The 25,607-nt window shown below is 42.4% G+C and overlaps 1 protein-coding gene across 1 annotated transcript in view; it reads left to right on the top strand.

The window, feature by feature from the left end:
* Positions 1-25,607, top strand: part of HHAT (hedgehog acyltransferase) — a 314,228-nt gene that overhangs the window by 71,160 nt on the left and 217,461 nt on the right. Inside the window, exon 7 of the mRNA XM_049634210.1 lies at positions 5,749-5,920. Coding sequence (XP_049490167.1) covers positions 5,749-5,920 — 172 coding nt within the window. The remainder of the gene's footprint in view (positions 1-5,748; positions 5,921-25,607) is intronic.

The raw sequence follows: 25,607 nt of genomic DNA, 5'->3' as shown, positions 1-25,607 counted from the left end.
GAGGCGTCCTCTGTGAGGTAAGGCATGTGAAATTTGCATACTGATCGTGAGCAGATAAAAATCTGCCTGTTAAGAGGTTGCAGGGCCTTGACTTGAAGGCCCTCTCAGATGGCATTTGCAGTTTCAGGAACATATGCCCTGTTTATTTTTCTTCTGTGGCTGGGGGCAGGTTAACAAGCAGAGGCACTTTCACACAAGGCTTGTTTATTCACTTAGCTTGGAGCCTGGGGTCCCCACATCTTTCCCTGAGCAGGTGGAATTGTGCAGTGGGGGAGCTGGTGTGGGGCAGGACAGTGAGTCTGAGTGTGGTAGGGCCAGGGGGCTTTTCCTTGCTGAGGGCTGTGCTCCCCCTGCCTCCAGGGGAGCATGGTGGTTAAGAGCAAAGACCCTGGAGCCCAACCCTACTGTTACAGGGTTTGAATTCCTGCTTCTCTTTGGCTAGAGAGCATTTGGTGAATTGCTTACCTTGTTTGTGACTCAGTTTCCTTATCAGTGAAATAGGAAGAATAATAGTATCTCCCTCGTAGGATTGTTCTCAGGATCACATGATTTTGTATAGGTAACATGGCTTAATGTGTAAACACTATGAAGTATTAATGATTACTGTTATTGTTGTCATTAGCCAAAAGTGTGACAATTCTGGGGTAGGTTGTTGGAGGAGGTCTTGGAGAGGATGTGATTGCTGGTTGACCCGCAAGCTGAACCTAGGCAGTCAGAGCTCTTCACCCCTTCCCCTGTCCTTAGAATGTACAATTGGCCTACCATTCCCCACTAGGAGCTGTTTCTGGGACATAGACTTGAGAATAGGGTGTCATCGAGACCCTCTGGACTGAATATGTGACTGAACCTAGTTAAGGCCTCTGTATAAACTTTTAAGATTTGGTAGGCAGGTGTGGAGTTCTTGCAGCCACCCCAGCCCAGCCTTGTATAGAAGTTCCTCTGCTTATTACACTGGCCACCTACCAATCTGGAGTGGCCTGCCTCTTTCTTCTGTCTCTCCATGCCCTCTGTGTGTAGGGGCCAGTTTTAGATTTTACCCCAGGAAGCTCCCAAGGTTGTGAACTAATACAGTTCAGGCCAGAACCAAGACTCTGGGTGACCTGTCACGTAGGTGGGCACAGCAGTGGGGGATTCTGGGCAGTGGCCATTCTTGGCCTTAGAAGAGGCCAGTTGTATTGACTCTGTCTCTTCGGGAGAGAGGATGTAGGCGGTTGCCGCATGTACCGGGGTGGGCCCAGCCCTTGAGTGGCTGGGGCCTGTGAGAGCTGGGCAGGTGGGCAATGTCACAGACATGCTGCTCGGGGTTTGGGGCGGGCTCTGGCTCTAGAGGCCACCTGTTATAACACACACTGAGCACTTGCTCTCAGCCAGGCCTGGCATGTGCCAGCTTCTTCATCACCAAGGCCACAGGCGGAGAGAGATACTGTCGTTACCACTACTTTATAGATGGTAACACGGAAACAAAGAGAGGCTAAGAGAATGCAGATTGGGGTGGAAGGAGTACAGACGTGAGCCTTGCTGCCAGCTGGGCAGCCAGTCCCACAGGAGTTAGAGGATGCAGTGTGGCCCGGTGGACATCTGGGTCTGGAGGTCCTCGTCCTGTGGCAGCTGCACCAGCTGTAGGTACATCTGTTGTGACAGAGACCCCTGAAAACCCCTGGCCTGATCTGGATGCCTGGGGAGGGGCAGGGCAGGGCTGATGACAGAATGCTTTGTTGGGAGTACGGGTGCTGTCTGTGACCATGGACTAGAGAGATGCTCCTCCATTACAAAGGAATAAGACACCTGGCTACAGTGCCCTTGACCCAAGGGTAGAGGTTGGAGCAGATTTGGCACAGTCGAACATTGGCTCCAGGGAAGGCTTTTGTTTGGTGCTCTTAAACATATGTATTATTAGTGTGTGAAGGAAGAGAACCTTTCATCTTTGAGAACTGTCATCTTTAATCATCAGACTATCTTTGAAAGGCTTCAATATTCCTTTTTATGCAATTTGCATGAAATGAGGTTTTAAAATATAACATGTTTTAAAATGCATTTGGCAGATGAGTTAATGTGTATTTTTTAGTGGAGTCTTAACTAAAAATTCACATTGATAGTGGTTTCCAATGGTCTTACGGTTGGCACCCCCCGAGGTTTGAGATCTCTGAAGTGAAATGCTCGCACACAGGCAAGAGAGCAGCCCTGCTCATTAGGGGAGCTGTGTATGGCATGTCTTTTATTCCTGCTGGATCGGCAAGGGACAAATGCTGAATTTTTTTAAAAGGGAGTCAACTAGATTGAAGTTACAAATGGACTGCAATCATATGACTCTAAAGAAAGATGAATAACTTTTCTTAAGTACAAGCGAATAGAAGGAAACTGGATTGTTTTCCTTCTCCTGTATTCACTTGTACGATTAAGGAATTGACATTTCTGTTACTCGGAATGAGGAGGCATCTGGCATCAAAAAGGGGGCATTGCGGAGAAGAGTCCAGCCCTTCTGGTCCAGTGGTGACACGTAATTATACCTTATTAAACCGGGTAGAGAAGTTTTGCCCTGAGGAGAATAGGTAAGCCATTATTGGAAAGCCAATCAGCCCCAAAATTTACCTCATGTTTCTCCTTAATTATAGATATTTGTGTCATTTTAGACTGCACATTGTTTGGGGAAGCGAAGGCAGTCCTCTGAACTGACCTTGAACGGTGATTGCCTGGAGCTAAGAGGTGATTAGGTAGACATGTTTTCCTGACTGCCTGGCTCTGTGGGATGGGGCTGCACCCCTAGTGATGCTCTGAGACCTCAGGTGCGGGGCTGGTCTTCAGGGGACCTGTGCTAGGGTAGGCTTGCGCTTAGGGGCCTACAGGCCACGTGCAGAGAACTGCTTTTTTAGAATCTGGGGACATTTGGTTGTTTGAAGATTGTGTTCTGTCAACAATGCTTTTGAGGCCATTATCACATTCAGCCGGGGACTTGCTTCCCTCCAAGAGTGTGGCACCAAGAAAGGCCCACCTGTGCTCTGGAATGGTGTAGGTGCCTCTTCCTGTCTTAGCTCTGCTGATTGCCTTGGGTTGAACTCTTCTTCCAGCCTCCACAGACCAATGGACACTATGTTCATAATTGTTTCCTCAATTGCTGATGGTAATTAGATCAAAATGAATTTGCTTTAGAGAGCTGGAAAAGAATGAACAAAGAGGAACTCAGTACATAGGTACTGAGCAACAAGCAAGGTGGGAAGGTGAGAAATCAACAAGCAAGGTGGGAAGTTGAGAAATAAACATGGGTCTAGTGTAGGAGAGAGAGAGAGAGAGAGAGAATACTTACCCATAGAGGATTTGGGGCTGCCCAGTGGAGATCCTGAAGCTAGATGGTTTTTAGAAAGGTGAAGAAGTAGAGGACCTTGCCTCTACTTTGGTCATAAGCAGAGAGGACCAAAGTCTTCACAATATCATGAAGTTCCATTCCTTTTCCCCTCGATAATAAAAATAACCAATTGTTAAAAGCAACCCAAAAATCCTACCAAAAAGAGTACAGTCACTGTCGCCATTTTGATATGTATCTTTCCAGTCTTTCATTATTTATACACATTGAAAAAAATAGTTTAACGGCTACATAATATATTGAGGTACACTCATGCATTTTACCAACCTCCTACTCTTGGACATTTGAGTTCTTTCCTTTTCTTCTCAATTCAATAATGTAGACATGAATGATTGGGCAGGTAGGCGTTTCTGCATTGGAGTTTTATCTATCCATTGGCCTACAGATCCATTGCGGTAGACTGTATACAGTCTTGGAGAGCATGCATACTTATGGTATGCATTCAAATGAAAACCACGCTCAGTTTATGCCTGGTAGGGGATGTGCATTGGGTCACATAGTTCAGCTGTGGTTGCATTCGGCTGTGATCTGTATGGGTCTGCAAAGCCCTCATATGCCCAGTGTTCCTTCCTGGAAAACTCTTCCCAGGTGACCTGGTAGGTCCCTCCCAGCAGTTACTGTTGGTTCTAACAAGGGAGGTTGGAATGGCTCGGCAAAATACCTTTCTAAGGTCATCTGTGGACAGGTAATGGAAAAAGGAAATTCCTGTTGGTTTGATCAATTTACATGGAAAACATTAAACCAATGAGCTTTCCTTGGTGCAGCTACCCAAGCAGATGGTGTAAGGGAGCACGCCATTCGTGCAGGTTATTGTAATGCCCCTGAGCCAGCCAGAATGTCTTCAGCTGGCTTCTTGCTGTGGGAGGACAGTTTGCGGAAGTGGTAGAATGCATTGTCAAAGTGGAATAAAAATACCCGCCCTGGTGCGCAGGTTCCCCCTCCTCTCTGAGGGCACTGCCTCTCACTCCTCCTGACTGTAGCGGGACTCCTTGTGCCTTTGATGTTCAAGGAGCCTGGAAGCCAAAGAGGCCCTAGGAATGGGCCTTACCTGTTTGTGTGGTGTCTTGAGCCCAAACTGTCAAAAGCTAAATCAAGCCCATTTCTTCTGCCAGCGAATGTTTGCAGATTCTACTTAATCATTTATGCATTAAATTCACCTCTGTATTACATAGCAGGCTTCAGTCTAATAAAATCTTGGCAGAGCAAGATCCAGAAATTGACCTGCTCTCTCTTGTTTTTGTACGTTTGTCTAGTGGTGTAAGTCTGAAATTGATGGACTTCACGCAAATTTTACAAGATGCTTCTGCCTTTCAGCATCTATTATGTATTTTAAACTATTGGGCATCCCTAAGCAGCAGGCAATGGGGCAAGCAAGACCCAGAGCCTGGCTACTTTGACTCAATATGTCCACACATACTGAGTGAGCTCAGTAGTTTGTCGGTGACTCTGAACAATAAGAACTTCTTTCTTTTACCTTTGGTGTTTGGCTCTGAACTGTGTCCTAATTCTGCCCTGTAGCCAGTAGTCTGGGACGCCATGAGGGAAGAATGTGAAGAAAGGCAGTAGGAGGCACATCACTTATCAGATACTACCAATTATCCAGTGCTTTTTATATGCCAGGTGTTATACTCAGTACCTCTTCTGTGTTACCATATTTAGTCATGACAATTTTTTTTTTCACTTTATATATGAGGGAAACAAGCCTCAGGGAGATTAAGTAACCTGCTCAGGATCACACAGCCGTGTGGTTTGGGCTAGAATTGGGTCCCAGTTCTGACTGTAAAGTCCATGTTCTTAAGTGTTACACTGCACTGCCTGCTGAGCCAGAGATTTGTCCCATGTAGTGTCCCTGTTTGCGTTTATTCTGCCTGTTTCAAAAACAACTTCAGGTAAGACGACACACCCACATCTCATTTTCTCCTTGTTGCCAGGTTCTGTGTCTCATTCTCCCTTTCTCTTACCAGTCCTGTGCCCCTTCCTGACTTGGCCTTACTTTTACCAGCCTTACATGTGGGTGGGTGATGGATGAAGACAGGCCGGTGACACCTGGGCCCAAAGAGACTCCAGAGTCCTGAGGAAGAGAGACTATATCAGATCTTGCCCTCCACCCTGGCTTTTTGCAGGGCTGTTGCCAGGGATGGAGGGATGCAGAGCCCATCTTGGTTCTTGGCTAGCTTGTTGGCCCCACCCTGTTCTTACTCTGGGACAGAGTTTTCGGTCTTGGGCATGACTTTTTCACCTAAGAACAATGAATAACTAAACCAATCCTCTTTTAGTAGATATATGAATAACATTTGTGAGAAGTATGCTAGAAACATTGTCTAGGGGACTATTTGAAAGATGCAAACAATCCAGGCGCAATCTAATGACTTCTTTTGTTTTTACTTTAGATGCAGCAGCAAGAGTACTGCTCGCTGAAGTCCAGCCTTTCGGCCTTTGCCCTGGGGCTGGGTCGCCTCCTCTGCTATTGGTGGCTGGCAGAGCTGATGGTTCACCTCATGTACATGCACGCCATCTACAGCAGCGCCCCTCTCCTGAGGGCTGTCTCTTGTTGGACCTTAGGTAATTGTGGAAATGACTGTCGGGAGAACGAGCATCAAGAGTCAGCTTCAGAGTGAAGCTGGACCGGGGGCAGACGGGGTGTAGTTGCCTTGAGCAAACACTCTTTTTTTTTTTTTTTTTTTTGGGTTTTTCAACCTTGTTCCTCTTGTGGCCAAGACGATGCATGTGTGAAGTGGCTGGTGGATGTGAGGGCCAGGCTTTTTGGTCTGGGAGCCGAGGATGGTAGGGATCCCTTTTCATCATGGAATCCTGCTAAGCTTGGCTGGGTCTGTATCTTCATGGTGTGGCCAGCACTGGACTTAACAGTGCGTAAGAGATGCGGGGGGTGCAGGGGCAGCCTTTGAGTCCCTGCAAAGAGGGAATGCTCCAAGACTGAGTTGTCCTGTGGTATTCTTTGTGGTTCTTGTGTATGATAATAAAGAAACGAATACGAGCTTTAGAATCAGACAGACATGGGTGTGAATCTCAGCTCCACGAACCACTAGTGGGCAGCCTTTGGCAGCTTACTAAACCTCTCCATAGCTTCATCTTAGGAGATGAGCAGACTTGCTTTTGCAGGTTTTTCTTCCCCTTACGTTGATTTATTTTTGAGAGAGAGAGAGAGAGAGCGAGAGAGTACTTGCATGAGTAGGGGAGGGGCAGAGAGAGAGGAAACAAAGAATCCCAAGCAGGCTCCACACTGTCAGTGCAGAGCCTGATGTGGGTCTCGATCTCACAAGAGAGATCATGACCTGATCCGAAGTCAAGAATCAGACGCTTAACTGACTGAGTCACCCAGGTGCCCCTTCAGGGTTGTTTTGAGGATTAAATAGAGCCATGCAGGTGAAGGGCTTAGCTCATAGTGTCTGGTAGGTAGAATGAATGGTGTGTGCCCATGTATGTCCCTCTATTGCTCCACCCCTTTTTTTGTCTATGCAAGTAGGTGGAATGGAAGTGATTTCCTAAGCAGGGCACAATTTCTAGTATAGGACTTGTCTGTGGAGAAACCATTGTTCTTTAGTTCTCTGGTCAAAACAGCAGAGACCATGCCCCTTTCTGAACAAAATCTCATTTCCTTGTTTGCTCTCCTTTTAAGAACTCCTGTGGTAGCTGAATTCAGCCCTGTGGTCTGACCTCTAGCCTGTAGCTCCAATGGGAAATGTGTGATCTTCCAGCCAGATTAAGCCGCTCCCCACGGAGGGCAAGAGTACAAACCTGATGCCTTATCTCTTTGGTGATTTATAGATTTTTTAAAGAGTCTTGATTGTCCTTGGTATCACACGGGCTTAATAAGAATGTTTTCAAGGGAGATAAGTTTTAGGGTTGGAAAAATACTGAGTTGTTTTAATTACAGTTTCTTTATTTCCCTCAAACATATCTTTTTTTATAGTTGGAGGGTAACTAATGTAAAGTTTTAATGATCTGCTTAGACAAACAGAATAGGATTAAATGTTGACATGCTAAATCAGATCCCAGTTGTACTGCATCCAAATTAAGACACTACCAGTTTGGGTGATTCTAACTGGGAATAACAGAAAGCACAACTCAAAATGGGGTTTAAACAAGGAAAAGCTGTTATCTCGATGGTCAGCACCAGGGGCGGTAAATCCAGGGACTCTGAAAAGTCATCACTGATTCATTTGGGGATCTGTCACTCGGCTTAAGAACTAACCAGATTCCTAGAAGCCCTTTGTTTACATCTGCAACCCATCACCTTCTGTCACCCTCTCCTGAGTTTTGGTTGTGTCATTCATTCCCCCCCCTTTTTTTTTTTAACTGAAAAACAGAGACTTTATTTTTAGAGTAGTTTTAGGTTTATAGAAAAATGGAGAGGAAAGTACGGAGATGTCCCATGCATTCCCTGGCCCTTACACGTGCACAGCCTCCACGACTACCAACGTCTCCACTGGGGCAGTGTGTTTGTTACAGCTGATGGACCTACATCCATGCATCATTATCACCTGAAATCTATCATTTATATTAGGATTAACTTTTCTGGGTTTTGACAGATGTATAATGACATGTATCCACCACTGTAAGGTCACAGAGTAGTTTCACAGGCCTGAAAATCCTTGGTGTTCTTTCTTCTCATCCCTTCCTCCCTTCTAACCCCCAGAAACCACTGATCTTTTTATCATCTCCGTAGTTTTGCCTTTTTCAGAATGTCGTGTAATTGGAAACATACAGTATGGAGCTTTTCCAGATTGACATCTTTCACTTAGAACTATTATGCATTTAAGGTTCCTTCATGTCTTTTCATGGCATGATAGCTCATTTATTTTTAGTGCTGAATAATCCATTGTCTAGATGTACCACAGTTTGCCCACTGAAAGACCTCTTAGTTGCTTCTAAGTTTTATAATTAGGAGTAAGTGTGCTACAAACATTCGTGTGCATGTTTTTGTGGGGATACAAGTTTTAAACTCCTTTGGATAGAGACTAAGGAGTGCAATTGCTGAATTGGATGGTAAAGAGTGTATTCAGTTTTGTAAAAAACTGCCAAACTGTTTTCCAGAGTGGCTGTATCATTTTGCATTGTCACCAGCAATGAATGAGTTCCTATTACTCTGCGTTCTTGTCAGCATTTGGTGTTGTCAGTGGTTTGTATTTTGGCTACTCTAATAGCTATAGAGTAGTATTTCACTCGTTTTAATTTGCAGTTCTCCAGTGACATTTGACATAGAGCATCTTTTTCCCCATCAACAACATATCCTTTCATGATGTCTGTTAAGGTCTTTTGCCTTTTTTTAAATGGATTTTCTTTTTTTTTATTGTTGATTTTTAATTTTTTTTTTAACGTTTATTTTTATTTTTGAGACAGAGAGAGACAGAGCATGAATGGGGGAGGGGCAGAGAGAGAGGGAGACACAGAATCAGAAGCAGGCTCCAGGCTCTGAGCCATCAGCCCAGTGCCCGATGCGGGGCTCGAACTCACAGACCGTGAGATCGTGACCTGAGCTGAAGTCGGACGCTTAACTGACTGAGCCACCCAGGCGCCCCTTTTTTATTGTTGATTTTTAATGGTTCTTCGTGTACTTTAGATAACAGTCCTTTATCAGACAGATGTTTTGCAAATATTTTCTCCTAGTCTGTGGCTTGTCTTCTCATTCTATTGGCAGTGTATTTCACAGAACAATAGTTAAAAAATTCAGTAAGTTCAGCTTATCAACTCTTTCTGTCATGGATTATGCCCTTAGTGTTGTATCTAAGAAGTCATTGCCACATCCAAGGTCATCTAGATTTTCTCCTATGGTATCTTCCCGGAGTTTTATAGTTTTGCACTTTACAGTTAGATCTATACTCCATTTTCAGTTAGTTTTTGTGAAGGGTGGAAAGTCTGTGTTTAGATTTTTTTTTTCCATGTGGATGTTCCAGTACCATTTATTTAGTTAGTTTTCTTTATTTTTGAGAGGCAGAGAGAGACAGAGCGCGTGTGGGGGAGGGGAAGAGAGAGACGGACATACAGAATCTGAAGCAGGCTCTAGGCTCTGAGCTGTCAGCACAGAGCCCGATGCGGGACCCGAACTCACAAACTGTGAGATCATGACCTGAGCTGAAGTCGGACGCTCAACTGACTGAGCCATCCAGGTGCCCTCCAGTACCATTTATTGAGACTAACTTTGCTCACATTGTATTGCCTTTGCTCCTTTGTTAAAGGTTGATTGTGTGTATTTATGGGGGTCTCCTCGGTTTTATTGATCTTTTTGTTCTTTTGCAGGTGTCACACTGTCCTGATTACTGTAGCTTTACAGTAAGTCTTGAAGTCAGATAGTGTCAGTCCTCTTTCAATATTGTGTTAGCTATTCTGTCTTTTATCTCTCCATACAAACTTTAGAATCTGTTGATATCCACAAAATAACTTGATGGGATTTTGAATTGGATTGCCTTGAATAGATCAATTAGGGAAAAACTGATATCTTGACAATATTGAATCAATGAGCATGGGATACCTCTCCATTTAATTAGTTCTTTTTTGATTTGTGTAACATGTTTTATAGTTTTCCTTTTATATAACTTGTACATATTTTGTTAAATTATACCTAAATATTTGTTGTGCTAATGTATATGGTATTGTTTTTAATTTCAAATTCCATGTGTTCATTGCTGGTATCTAGGGAAGTGGTTGACTTTGGTATATTAACCTTGTATCCTGAAGCCTTGCTACTATTGCTTATTTGTTCCAGGAGGTTTTATTGTTGTTGTTGACTCTTTGGAATTTTCTACGTAGACAATCATGTAACCTCCTTCCCAAAATATATGCTTTTTATTTCATTTCTTCTCTTACTGCATTAGCTGGGACTTCCAGTATGATGTTGAAAAGGAGTGATCAGAGGGGACATGCTTGCCTTTTTCCTGATCTTAATGGGGAAGCTTCTGGTTTTTCACCATTAAGTATGATGTTAGCTGTAGGTTTTTTGCAGATGCTTTTTATTGAGTTGAGTAAATTCCCCTCTATTCCTAGTTTGCTGAGAGGTTTTATCATGAATGGGTGTTGGACTTTGTCATATGCTTCCCCCCCCCCCCCCAGTCTGTTGATGTGATGGATTATATTAATCAGTTTTCAGACATTGAACCAGCCTTGCATAGTTGGGATAAATCTCACTTGTCATGGTGTATAATTGTTTTTATACATTATTGGATTTGGTTTGCTAATTCTTTTTATTGCAATATTATTGACTATATTCCCTATCGTATAGTTTACCTGTGACTTATTTAGTAACTGAAATTTTGTACCTCTTGATCCTCTGATTTGCTAATATGTTGAGGATTTGTGCATCTGTGTTCATGAAGACATACTGGTCTGTAGTTTTCTTGTAATGTCTTGGTCTGAGTTTGGTATTAGGGTAATGCTGGCCTCCTAGAATGAGTTAAGAAGTATTCCCTCAAATTCTGTCTTCTGGAAGAGATTGTAGTATTGGTATACTTTCTTCCTTAAATGTTTTTTGTCTTGGAAGGTTATTAATTATTGATTCAATTAAAAAAAAATTTTTTTAACGTTTATTTTTGAGACAGAGAGAGACAGAGCATGAATGGGGGAGGGTCAGAGAGAGGGAAACACAGAATCCGAAACAGGCTCCAGGCTCTGAGCTGTCAGCACAGGGGCACGATGCGGGGCTCGAACTCACGGACCACGAGATCGTGACCTGAGCCAAAGTCGGTGCTCAACCGACTGAGCCACCCAGGTGCCCCTCAACTTTTTAAATAGATATAAGCCTATTCTGTTTCTTTGTGAGTTGGCAGATTGTATCTTTTAAGGAATTGGTTCTTTTTATATAAGTTATTGAATTTATGGGCATAGAGTTATTCATAATATTCCCTTATTATCCTTTTCATGTTCCTGGACTCTGTAGTGATATCTTCACTTTTATTCTCGTATTAGTAATGTATGTCTTCTCTCCTTTTTTTCTTAACCTAGCTAGCAACTTACTGATTTTATCGATCAAAGAACCAGCTTTTGGTTTTGTTGACATTTTTAAAAAAAAAATTTTTTTTTTTTTAACGTTTATTTATTTTTGAGACAGAGAGAGAGCATGAACGGGGGAGGGGTAGAAAGAGAGGGAGGCACAGAATCGGAAGCAGGCTCCAGGCTCTGAGCCATCAGCCCAGAGCCCGACGCGGGGCTCGAGCTTGCGGACCGCGAGATCGTGACCTGAGCTGAAGTCGGACACTTAACCGACTGAGCCACCCAGGCGCCCCAGGTTTTGTTGACATTTTTGTATTAATTTCCTATTTTTAATTTCATTGATGTCTGCTCTAATTTTTATTCTTTCTTCTGCTTGCTTTGTATTTCATTTGCTCTTCTTTTTCTAGTTTCCTAAGATGGACACTTAAATTATTGATTATAGATCTTCTCTTCTAACGTATACATTTAATGTTATAAATTTCTCTCTAAGCACTGTTTGCTGCATCCCATAAATTTTGATAAATTGTATTTTCATTTTTGTTTAGTTCAAAATATGTTTTAATTTTCTCGAGATTTCTTCTGTGAACCATGTGTTATTTATAAGTGAGTTCAATCTCCAAGTATTTTCCCCAGCTATCACTAGTATTGATTTCTAGTTTAATTCCATTATAGTCTAAGAAAAGATATTGTATGATTTCTATTCTTTTAAATTTATTTAGGTGTGTTTTATAGCCCAGCATATGATCTGTCCTGGTGAATGTTCCATGTGAGCTTGAGAAGAATGTGTATTCTGTTGTTGGATGAAGTATCTATAGATGTCAATTCTGTCCAGTTGACTGATGGTACTGTTCAACTATGTCTTCACTGATTTTCTGCCTGCTGGATCTGCCCATTTTTTTTTAATTAAAAAAATGAAAAAAAATTTTTTTTAGTGTTTATTTTTGAGAGAGAGCAAGTGAGCGAGCAGGGGAGAGGCAGAGAGAGAGACACACACAGAATCTGAAGTAGGCTCCAGGCTCCAAGCCATTAGCATAGAGCCCAACATGGGGCTCAAACTCACAAACCGGAAGATCATGACCAGAGCCGAAGTCGGATGCCCAACCGACTGAACCACCCAAGCACCCCTGGATCTGCCCATTTCTAATAAAGGGGTGTTGAAATATCCAACTGTAATAATGAATTTGGCTGTTTCTCTTTGCAGTGCTATCAGTTTTTGCCTCATGTATTTTGATCCTCTGTTGTTCAGTACATACACATTGAGGATTATTATGTCTTCTTAAAGAAGTGACTCTTTTATTGTTATGTAGTGTCCCTCTTTATCCATGATAATTTTCTTTCCTTGGAGGTTTAATGTGTCTGAAAAGTAACCAAGCTACTGTGGCTTTCTTTTGAATAATGTTAACATGGTATATCTTTCTCTATCCCTTTGCTTGTAATCTAAATGTGTCTTTATATTTAGACCAGGTTTACTTTAGACAGTATATAGTTGGGTCTTGTTTTTTGATTCATTCTGACAATCTTTGTACTTTATTTGGTGTATTTAGACCATTGGCATTTAAAATGATTACTGATATAATTGGGTTAATAACTTCCATGTTCTTAATGTTGTCTATTCATTGCTCTTTTCTTGTTTTTGTTTTTTTTTTTTTTTGTTCCTATTATTGCATGTCATTCTTTTTCTGCCTTTTGTGGTTTTGAGAATTTTTATCGTTACATTTTCTCTTTTTTCTTAGCATATCCGATATACTTCTTTTTAACTTTTTAGTAGTTGCTCTAGAGTTGGCAGTATACATTTACAACTAACCCAGCATCACTTTCAGGTAATACTATATCCACTTCATGGTAGTACAAGTACCTTATGACAAAATATTTCTAATTCCCCCCTCTCATCACTTGTATAATTGCTGTCATTCATTTCATGTATATAAACTGTAGTCATACATTGTTGCTTTTGTTTTGAACAGAATCTTATCTCTTAGAATAAGTAAAGATAAAATAAAAACTTATCTATCTTTGCTCTTCCTTTTCTATGTTTTTATTTTTAAATGCTTATTTATTTTTGAAAGAGTGCACACACACATGTGCACATACACACGCGTGCGCATGTGTGCAAGGGAGGGGAAGAGAGAGGGAGACAGAGGATCTTAAGTGGGCTCTTCACTGACAGCAGAGAGCCTGATGTGGGGCTCAAACCCACGAGCTGTGAGATCTTGATCTGAGCTGAAGTCAGATGCTTAACCAACTGAGCCACCCAGGTACCTCAACTCTTCCTTTTTTAAAATGTAGATGTGAGTTTCTGATCTATATTATTTTTATTTTCTCTGAAGAACTTTTTAAAACACTTATTGCAAGACAAATCTACCAGAAACAAATTCCACCATTTTTGTTTATCTGAGGAAGTCTTTATTTTTCATTCACTTTTGAAGGATTATTTTGCAGGATACAGAATTCTAGGTTGGTATTTTTTTTTCTCTCAATACTTTAAACATTATACTGTCTTCATGCTTGCATGGTTTCCAAGGAGAAGTTGGATGTCACTCTTCCCTTTGTTCCTCTACAGGTTAGGTTCCCCACCCTCCTCTGTATTTATATTTGATCTTCTGCAGTTTGAGTATGATATGCCTAGGTGTAGTTTTGGGGGACATTTATTCTGTTTGGTGTTCTGTGAGCTTCCTGGATCTTTGGTTTGGTGTCTGTCTTTAATTTGGGGGAAATTCTGGGGCACCTGGGTGGCTCATTTGGTTAAACATCCAACTCTTGTTTTCAGCTCAGGTCCTTAGCTGTATCCAGTCTGCTAATGTGCCCATTAAAGGCACTCTTCATTTCTGTTAGTATTTTTGATGTCTGGCATTTCTTTTTGATTCTTAGCATTTCCATCTTTCTGCTTACGTTACCAATCTGTTCTTGCATACTGGCTACTTTTTCCATTAGAGTTCTGAGTGTATTAATCATGGTTGTTTTAAATTCCTGATCTGATAATTCTAACATCCCTGCCATAACTGAGTCTGGTTCTGATGCTTTCTCAGTGTCTTTAAACTGTGGGGTATTGATTGATTGCTTTTTAGTATGCCTTGTAAATTTTTTGAAAGGTGGACATAATGTAGCGAGTAAAAAGAACTTCAGTAAAGGCCTTTAGTAATATAATGGTAAGGTGTTGGGAAGGGGAAGTGTTCTGTAGTTCTGTGATTAGGTCTCAGTCTTTTATAAGCCTTGTCCCTGTTCTGTGAATTTCACAAATGATTCTTTTTTTTTTTTTTTTTTTTTTTTTTTTTTAACCCCTCAACCCTCTTAGCCTAGTGTAGGATGGCTAGAGGGGACTGGAGTTGGGTGTTTCTCTTCCCTTCATGTAGAAGACCAAAGCAGACTAGAATTGAGTATTTTCTATTTCCTGGGTTGGTTAGGCTTTGATAAAACCCAATAGGTTAGGGTATGGTAAAATAGTTTGTCTGGAGGGCAAGCCTTGTTAAGAAGAACGGAATGCTCTGGTGTATTTCCAGATGTTTATTTTACCCCTCTCCCTGCCAGGAGCATGGGGGATTTTTCTCTAATCTCCATCCTGAGAGTGTGGTAGAACTCCTGGAAATAAAGCTCACAAAAGTGCAGGGGCCTCCCTATGACTTTATTCCCCTGTGGTTTTTAACTCTCAGACTTTTCCACACCGAGCCTCCAGCAGTATCATTTACAGTCCAGATTTTCACACCCCTGTACCTGTTCCCATAGGGATTTCTGCTCCAGTAAGTTGTGATTCTCTGGGTACACCTGTCTGTCTCCATGTTTTGGGGCAGCCATTTGCCCTGTGACCTCACTTCTCTGATCCACCTAAGAATATTTGTAATTATCAGTTTGTTTAGCTTTTTATTTTTTACTAGGGTGCAGTGATGACTTCTTTGCTCTTTACGTGCTGGACCGGAAACCAGAAATCTATTCCCTTCCTTTTTCATTATAGTTTTACCACAGTTAAATCTCTAAAATTGCATATTTTAAGAAATCTTCATATAAAAATTCATACGTGGTGTGTTACTCTGTGACTTGACTTCTTTGCCTAAAAGTGTGTTTTTGAGACTCATCATGTTGATACATGTTACCATAGTTAGCGTTTTCACTGTTGTATAGTATGCCAGTGTATGCATATACTACAAATTATTTGTCTACTCTATTAATAGAAAGATATTTGAATTTATCCCAGGGTTTTGCTATTATGCATAATGCTGTTTCTGTAGATGTCTTGGAGAACATGTGCAACAAAAGTAGCTTTCAAATTCTTTGGCCCATAGTAAGAAATGCCTTTTGCATTACAGGTGTGTGTGTGTGTGTGTGTGTGTGTGTACTGCATCTTTATTCATTCATCTATCAGTGGGCACTTAGGTTGCTTCCATATTTTGGGTATTGTAAATAATGCTGCAGTGAACATAGGGGTGCATATATCTTTTTGAATTAGTATTTTCATTTTTTTTTTTGGATAAATACACAGTAGTGGAATTGCTGGATTGTATGGTATTGACATTTAATTTTGAAAATGTGGTGTGAATTAGATCTCATAGCTTTAATTTGCATTTCCTTGATTACTAATGAATTTGAGCATCTTTTAGTAGTTTATAAGACTTTAGTATATAATTTTCAGCAAAAATGCCTATTCATAACTTTGCCCATTTTTCCAGTGGGATTTTTGTGTTTTTCTCATGAATCCAAAGGACTTATTTATTACTGTGTTTTCCCAGTTATATGTGCTTTTGAAAATACGAATATCTTCTGGTTTGTGGTTTGACTTTTGAATTTTTATCTTTTGATGAACAGAATTTAATGTAGCTGAATTTATGAATTTTACTTTATGGTTGTCACACTTTGGAGAGTTAAAAAAAATTTTTCCCGACCCTCAGGTCATAAAGACATTTGCCTGTGAGACCTTTCATTATTATAGAAACAGTACATGTGCATTGCAGAAACACCCCACCAACCTTTCTCCTCTGATGTCTAATGGCCATAATGGGTGCTATATGCCCACATTGTAATTAGCCTTGTGCAAAGGGAATAGGTGTCCCATGATTGGTTTACGATTAGAAATTTCTTCCAGGTCACTGTGAGAGGGGAGGTAGGAGGGAGTTTGAACACTTGAACAAAATTGCATTTTCAATGGCAAGGATTGTGGGGAAGGTTTGTTTGGTGGGCAGCCAGTAATGTTTGCTTCTGAGTAGGAAGTAGAGAACAGTGTCTTGGAGATTTCTTCTCAAACAAAGTTCTGAAAGTTAGTGTGAGACAGCCGGGAAAATAAGATCTCAATTTTTTATAATTGATATTTCATGTCACTCTTAAAGCAATTTAGCTTTTATGATTTGCAGAGTGGCATAAATCCCATTTTACATTTCTATTTCACACTGCTAGTCTTGTCGTGATTATCAGTTAGTAACCCCTTTCATTCTCTAATGTGTCCTTATAGTGTCACCTTAGTGATAACCTTTTCTTGGACAACTGGTATTCAGACTCCATTTGAATTTGAATTCTGACTTAAAACAGGAAAGTCTTCATATCAACCCTCTCCAACCTGAAAGTAACTTTTACTCTCAATACCCTTAGCACTGGAGTATTTATTATTTGAGCTATGTCCTATTAATTAATTAATGTCCTATCATTGCTCCATTCAGTAAGTATTTATTAAGTGCCATGCATTAGACTTGGTTGGAGGGTTGCAAAGGTGAATGAGATACAGATTTTGTTCTCCAGAAGCTTATTCTAGTGAAGTCATACATGAAGATCATTGTTTTCTCTTTTTCTTTTTTTAAAGTTTACTTATTTTTGAGAGAGAGAGACAGAGAGACAGAGACAGACAGACACAGACACTGAGAGAGAATCCCAAGCAAGCTTTGTAGTAGTGTGGAGCCTGACATGGGGGCTCAAACCCATGAACCATGAGATCATGACCTGAGCCAGAACCAAGAATCAGATGCTTAACTGGCTGAGCCATCCAGGTGCCCAAGAACATTGTTTTCTTACTGCATATACAGTTTTATAGTACTGAGACAGATGTCTGTATGGATTCAGTGGGCAGAGGGTACAAAAGAGGATGGGGTTACTCTTTACCTCCTGCTACCTCTGGAAATAGGGGTGAGTCACAAAGGTTTTGTAGAGGGGCTCATGCTTCAGTTGATTCTTAAAATGGACGGGCAGGGCTGAGGGGGAGGGCTTGGGGCTGCAGCATACATAAAGGTCCTGCTTGGTACGGGTTACTGTGCTGCACTTGGGACTGTAAACTGTAAGTGGAGCTGGATGTGAGTCTCAGATATAGTGAGAGATTCTTCCAGAAAGACAGGTTTTTTTTTTTTTTTTTTTTTTTTTTTTTTTTTTTTAAATAATGACCGATGCCATTTTTTTTTTTAATTTTTTTTTCAACGTTTTTTATTTATTTTTGGGACAGAGAGAGACAGAGCATGAACGGGGGAGGGGCAGACAGAGAGGGAGACACAGAATCGGAAACAGGCTCCAGGCTCCGAGCCATCAGCCCAGAGCCTGACACGGGGCTCGAACTCACGGACCGCGAGATCGTGACCTGGCTGAAGTCGGACGCTTAACCGACTGCGCCACCCAGGCGCCCCAAGACAGGGGTTTTTTAATGGATAACTTGGAACAAAGCTAAGGACGATATACTTTACCTTTTAGGCGATAGGATGCATTGGAAGTAATTTAACTACTTTGGGCATTTTAAATACTCAAACTGTGAAAACCATCAAGTGTTTAAGCAGAGAGGAAACAGAATGAGAATTGGGGTTTAGAATATCATTCTGCCTGCAGTGCAGGATATGAATCAGGGCAGAGTAAGACTGTAAATAGGAAAATCTGTTAGAATGTGGTCCATCTCTTCATTCAACAAATGTGAAAGAGCCAGATGGCATTTTACATGACGGACTGTTAGTTAACCAGGAGCAAGACGGTCAGGACTTGAATGGAGCAGGGGGCTGAAGAAGAAGAAGGTGAAATGAGGAAAGAGAAAGATGGAAGTAAGGTCAGTGGTGTCTACTCACCATTGTGAAAGGGAGGTGGCAGAGGGACGAGTCTAGAGAGTTTAGAGTTGAGGTGATGACTGACACTTCCTTTCACCAGTAGCCAGGGATACAGGAGGACGAGGAGCAGGTTTTAGAGGAGAATGAAGAGTCCAGTTTTTGACAAGTTGAGTTTAAAATGGAACATCGAGGCAGAGACGTCTCTGCTACAGTTAGCTAGATGGCACTGGAGCTCAGGAGAGGGACTGGGGATGAGACAGACCCTTGAAAGCCATCACATGTAGCGTCCCTGGGTATGAAGGGACTAGCAAATATGCCGAGTGAGGAAAAAAAATGGAGGGTCGTGGATAGAACTTGAGGAAATGCCAGCAATTAAGAGGCAGGCAGAAAAGGAGGTGCCAGCAACAGATGAGAAGGAATAGTAACCAGTGCAGGAGGAAGCAGATGGCTTTGTGAAGGTTTCAAGAAGAAAAGGATGCTCAGTTTATCAGAAATTGAAGAGAGGCTGGGGAAGAAGGGACAAAAGAGAGTCTGTTTCGTTTTGAAAGTTGCTGTGGGCTTTGGCCATGGTTGGCTTTTTCCACTGTTGATTCGGTCATTTATAGGGAGTTTAAATCAGGGCTGTAGAGTAATCAGAAGGGAGAAGATAGAGACAGTAGCCACTATGCTGCTTTAGCGGTGTTCAGCGATGATGGCTGGTGTATTGTGTCCCTGTCAGGGCAGCTCAGGTGCCCTTGCTCAGACCCAGCCCAGTGACCCTCACCTGCTCCTGCTGCCTTGTGGCAGTCCTGCCTTCCCCGTGTCTCTCCTCTGGGTGTCCCTTCCTCCAGGCTGCCATGGCTTTCCCTAGCTTTAGGGTCTGGGAGCTAATATCTTTTAAGATGCTCGGAGAGAGAAAGAAAACAAGCATTAGGGACTTAAAAGGCTTTCAAAGGCCATGGGGCCTTGGGTGCTGGTGTGCAGTGTCTCATTTCCTTCTGAAATAGTAAAGATATATTTCAATTTTTTGGGGTCATTTCTATCCTCCTTCCTTCCGTAATGCCTTTTTCCCCCCATCCTGAATTTGCAGTACAGTGTGAGGCAGCAGCACAGCCCAAGTAAAAGCTGCCTGTCTGTCTTATGCACCAGAAGATCTGCAACTGGGCTTTCATCTCTAAGGACCTCAGGACTGGGTAATATTCTGCCCTGCCCAGAAATGACCCATCCTGAGCACCTCTAAGTAGAGCAAAAGCTCTCCTTCTACAGCTAGAAAAGGAACTATGCCACCACCTTTGCTGTCTGTCTCCCTGGCGCTCACCAGGGTGCTGCTTGGGTGCTGAATGCACCCTTCATGCGCGTGTTCAGGTGAAGAAAATACATTTTGTAGGGACGCTGCCTAGTGAATGACATTACATTGGTGTTAATGAGTGAGCAGACCTCCAAGCCAGTGACTGAGCCATGATTTTGCATAAAGTGCCAAAGGGGGATCCTGCACCTTATGTTTTTATTCCAAAGAGTGATGACTGCAAAGTTAACAGGAATAGGGATGTAAATAGAGGTTGTTTACTGTGGGATTCGTTTGATGTGGTTAATCAAACAATGAGGATATTCACAAACTGTGTGGAAGTATTAGATCCCCTCTTGCTGGAGATGGAAAATGCAGTGGTGGCTGGTGTGGGGCTGACAGAGCTCAAGTGCTACTCATTGTAATTAAGAGGACATTAGGGACTCCATGGCAACGGGGTGACATTTGTTTTTCTTTCATTCCCTGTAATACCCTCCTGGAGATGTCAGAATAGAATTTCCTTCCCGTTTATTTTATCCTTGCTCAGGGAGAGGTTGATTTCTTTTCCTTTCTACTTCAGTTTTCATTGAGGCTTAGAGCTCCTATAACCAGCTTCTTGGCTCAAGCTAGGCTCCAGGGAGATTTGCTGCATGAGTGCCGAGTAGGTAGAGCTTTAGGGGCTAGGAGTGGCACCATGCCAGGGCTGTGCCAGACCTGAATGGGGCTGCCTCTGTCTCCCGAGGGACTGTCCTGGCACCTCCATAACACTTCCTTACTGAAAGGATAGAACTTTAGAGAAAGAACACCACCATTTAAGAGGCACGTAGGAAAGGAGGAGTCAGCAACCAATGAGAAGGATTAATAACCAATGCAGGAGGAAGCAAATGGTTTTGTGAAGGTTTCAAGAATTAAAGAGAGGCCAAGTAAGAGGGGACCGAAGAGATTCTGTTTCATTTGGCAAGTAAGAAGCCATTGTTGACGCTGGTTGTCTTGGAGGGGTATAACCCAGGGTCATAGGATGAGGGAGCAGCGAGAAAATAGAAGCAGTTTTGGGGAAACTTTAAATGTGTCTGCTGAAACCAGTGAAAAGCAGTCAGAAGGGCAGACACTAGTGTGAAAAGTGATAGTAATTGTAGCTTTCTGAAGGCCAATGGGAGGATGAATTCTATTAATATGCAGGAGTGTACAGGAAAAGGATGCAGAACAGCTCCTCTTTGTGTCTGATGAGTTCAAACAGGATTTCAGTGAAAGAGGGGAGACCTTATCAGATACAGTCCTCAAGCAGTATGCCACAGGCTGAACATCTTCAAGGAGATACACAACCGTCCCATGGATAGCTGAAGACATGTGCGTCCTCTTCCCCAAAGGGGAAAACTCATCAGTCAGTGCATCCAGCTCCAGGTCCGGACTCTCGGGGAGGGGGGTGTCCGTGCCTCCTTGAGTTCCGCCATAATGTTAATACTCTGTAACCGTGGGCTCAGCTGTAGAGTTAGCCACCCCCAACACACTTGATGTGAAATGGTAGGAGAAGGGGATGTGAGTGAAGAGGAATATTAATGAAAATTTATATGTAAAGGCAGCAAATAAGAACAATAGGTAAATGTTGTAGAGCTAGTTCTGATCAGCTCTGCGACTTTCCTACTCTACTTCCCATTCTGTGTTTTTCTTGCCTTCAGCCACTACCTTTGTTGTTTGAGGTTCTTTGCCAGTGGTGTGATCCTAATCTTCATTCTTTTTTTTTTTTTTTTAAGATTTTATTTTTAAGAAATATCCACACTCAATGTGGTGCTCGAACTCACAACCCCGAGATCAGGAGTCAAGCCAGCCAGGCATCCCCCAATCTTCATTCCTGAGGGCTCTGAGCCCCTGGTAGTCCTGTATATATTTGGCCAACGTGGTCTTCCCTTAACTAACCAGTAGGCATGGCAATACTAGGAGGTACCCTACAAGGTCCCCAAAGTTCCACGTGTACTCCTTTCTGCTTCCATTATATAGGGGTAACTATTTCCCCTGGATAGTGAGTGTTAATCTTCTCAGCTTACATAATTATCCCTCTTTACTTGTTCAGCTAGTTCTATGAGGAGCTCCAAATGGCTGGGTAATAGTAGACTTTGATTCAATGCAATCATTCTGTGTCCCCATATGAAAGCATTTCTTTGCTGGGTAATAAGATCTCTGATCTTTGATTGATCATTGATTTCCAGGGATGGGCAGCAACTATCGTAGGAGTGGACTAAAAGTATAATAGTGAGAGTGCCACTCCCATTTCTTGGATACTGACTACATATTTAACCTGTGGGTAAGAGCGCCATATGTAGTCACTGGTTCAGGGTACTTTCTGCATCCTGTGGGTCAGCACCTGAACATCATAGGCAAAGACTGCATTCCAACATCATAAGACAATAACTTTCATCTGGTGCCATACTGGAACTATTGATAGACTATTCTGTAAGGCCAGCTGCTGCTGGATGGTGGCATAACGTCAGAAAATCCCATGGGTATGACCCATCGTCTTACTCCATTTGTACGAAGTGAGGTCACTAGATAGGAGCAAAGTTATGTCTGATGACATGACAGTCCATAAGACAGTCAGTGGTGGCAGAAGCATGATGAGTATGGAAGGCAAATCCATATCCAGAGTGCCATAACTCTCTGGCACTTCCAAGATGGAAAGGGTCCAGTAATTAACCTGATATTGGAGCAGAGAGGCTGGCAAGTTAGGCACTCAGCAGCAGTGATAAGTTAATTTGGTGAGGGGCAGTCTGTGCTGATCTCACACAAAGCCTTTGTGCTATCACTATGGCGACTTTGGTCATGACTCTGTTTAAAATCATTAGAATGGCTTTGGAAAGAGGCTGGCTGATATGCCCAGGGTGTCACCATGTTATTGAGAACAGCAGGGGCCCTTTGGTTGAGTATATGGATCACAAATATTCATTTTGGCCTCATTGTGAGGTGTTCACTTAAATATTTCTTCCCCACATCCTGTCAATACTCCTCCAAATATACCAAGGAGAGCCATCAGTGAACAGAGCTCTTTTTCCCCCCCCCTTTAATCAAGTCCTTATGGGGCCTTAGGTGTGGGATGAGAGAAGGATCACGATTAGCAGGAGTCAGCAAATTGGGAAAGTGAGGTCCCATTTACTGCAGTGTATTTGTGATCTCAGGATCCTGAGTGTGTGTGTGTGGGCGTGTGTATGTGTGGGTGCGTGCGTGTGCGTATTGCACACGCATGCACACACACCCCTCTTAAGGCTAAGTGGCATAAGGTGGATCTACTTGTCTTTCATTTGGATCTTGACCACACAGAAACTTCTCTAAGATAACCTATATTCTATTTCATTTCCGGTATGTTTGTATCTTACTAAGACATCTAGTATACTTGGCACTTCTAGTTTTATAGGTTCTATTATCAGGGTGCTATTAACGTACCAGGCCAATTTTAGGTCTCCTGTGAGAATGAGACAAACTTGTTTCTTATAGATGAGTTAGGGACTCTGAACTGGAGGGGTAAAATTATCCTAAGGCAATGCCATGGAGGTGTACTTTTGTCCCCACAAGGTTACAATATATTACTTTGGATACTCACTAGTTATTACAAAATAGAAAAGGTTTTCCAGGTTAAAAGCTGGTGCCAGAGCCTCTGTGAATATGCCCCAATATGTCACATCCGGAAGAACATCTCTAATTGGAGTCCCTAACTGTATTAAATCTACAGTGATGCACACTCATTCTCCAAGGCCCATCCATCTACTGCACCTGCCAAATTGGTGAGTTAAATGGGGTTTGACTAGAATCATTTTACCTACATCTTTGGGATCTTTTGATGTTAATCTTCATCTCTGCAATTTTATCAGAGACGCCATGATGCTCTTAGGTTACTGTTTTGATAGGGAGAGGAGTACTTGTAGCTTCTCCTTCCTCCGGTGACAGCCTTTAATTCACACATCTAGGAGCAAGCTCTTTCCTCAAGAACTCAGATGGATATGGGGTCCCACTGGGCCTGCTGTGTAACAAATTCGGGTCAAAAATCTAGTTAGCATTGCCCTCGTTTGTTCCCACTCTGACTCACAGACCAGAATAGCATCTGGGGTTTCTTTGACATTAGGGATAGCTCAGAGTGCATGTTCAACGATTCCCCCAAGTTCTGGATATTTTACTTTCTCTAGGAGCACAGCCATCCTAGGAAATGACCTAAGTGTCTTTAGGGCTTGCTTGGAAGAAGGAGAATCATATTATGTACTTGTAGAATTGTAGAGTTTTTTCTCTCATGGTGACTTAGTGTCTCCTTCATTCAAGAAGCCCTACATCTGTGAATCAATTCAGGTCTTGGATTTGGCTGAAGGTCTAGAACTATCAGGGTGATTTAAGTCAGGTCTCTGTTTACTAAGACTTGATTTTTTTCTGCCAGATATACGTATTTATAATAATGGCAATAATGACAGCTAGCATTTATTGAGCACTTACTCTGTGTCAGCCTTTACCTTAAGGGCTTTACGTATATCTCCATAGAACCCTGACAGCAGCCCTATGAGTCGGTGGTACTTTAATCTCTGTATTACAGGTGAGGAACCAGACAGAAAGTTCAGTAACTTGTCCGGGGTGACTCATATGATTCCTCATCTACTTAAGGCCTGGGAGTTTCATAGTCTGTTACCTTTCACCAAAGATGTCTGTGGGTCAGAGCATCATGACTACTGAACTGGCCACATGGCTCACTGTGGTAACATGCCCACTTTGCCTCGGGCCAGGGTGGGGGTAGGTGCCGCTGCTTCATTTTTCACTTAAGGAGCCTGGTCTCCCCATTGGAATCAAGAAGCTCATTGTCCCCTAACAGCACCCCTAGCTCAGAGAATGGCTTTGGCGGTGCATTTCAGAGATTCTTGGGCTCCCCTCACTAATGTATTTCTTCAAAGTCTTGGTGAAGGGAGTGTCATCTGGGCTCTCGTGGGGACATAATTAGGGGGTGGGTTTAGCAGGTCACCCACGATGAATTTACCCTGACATTCCTATCCCTTGAAATGATTCTATTACTTCCTTTTATGATTTCCTAAAGAATTTCTGGCATCCCAGTCCCATAAGAATGGGCGATTGTGGTGACTGGGTTTCCAGACTCTCAAACAGCATCACTGCCCAGCTGCTGCAGTCGGCCTCCGGAATCCCCAGTTGCTGGTGAGAGCGCACACGCAGATAATTCTGCTCATTGGACCATTCGTCCTTTTCTCCTCCATCTAGAATCTTCAGAAACCATTTCCACACGTATTCGTGTCTAACCTAGATACAGGGGAGAAGTAGGTAGAGAGACCAGGAAAACTGACTTCTCTTGCACAGTAATTTCCTCCAGTGATTTCAGTAAAGAGTGCTCAGTCAAGGCCAGATCAGCCTTTTCTCACAGGAAAGTGGGGGGCTGCTTCTGCTGGCAAGGGATGCTCGTGAAGGTTTGGGGGTTCAGAATATTCTGAGTAATCAAGAACCTCTACTTTGGCCCTTAGAGGTCCCATTCTTTTTTTTTTATTTTTAATTTTTTTTAACGTTTGTTTATTTTTGAGAGAGAGACAGTGCAAACTGGGGAGGGGTAGGGAGAGAGGGAGACACAGAATCCGAAGCAGGCTCCAGGCCCTGAGCTATCAGCACGGGGCCTGATGCAGGACTGAAACTCACGAACTCATGACCTGAGCCGAAGTCAGCTGCTCAAACAACTGAACCACCAGGGGTCCCATTCTTTATAGATTGGTGCTGTAACTTTTGTGTCAGATACTTCACAAGGGTGAGAATTCAGTTGGTACAGTCATTTGATAAACACAAGGATCAGACTTTTTGATTGGTTTTGGCTTTCTGAGCACTATGGTTACAGGACATAAGAGAGTTTGTCCTTCCTTCCTTCCTTCCTTCCTTCTTTTCTTTCCTCTTTTTTCTTTTCTTTCTTTCTTCCTTCCTTCCTTCCTTCCTTCCTTCCTTCCTTCCTTCTTCCTTTCCTTTTCTTTTCTTTTCTTTTCTTTTCTTTTCTTTTCTTTTCTTTTCTTTTCTTTTCTTTTCTTTTCTTTTCTTT

This window comes from Panthera uncia, chromosome F1 (genome assembly GCF_023721935.1).
Source record: "Panthera uncia isolate 11264 chromosome F1, Puncia_PCG_1.0, whole genome shotgun sequence".
Lineage (NCBI taxonomy): Eukaryota > Metazoa > Chordata > Mammalia > Carnivora > Felidae > Panthera > Panthera uncia.
Note: the sequence above shows the minus strand (reverse complement) of the source record. Positions and strands in the feature narration are given on the sequence as shown.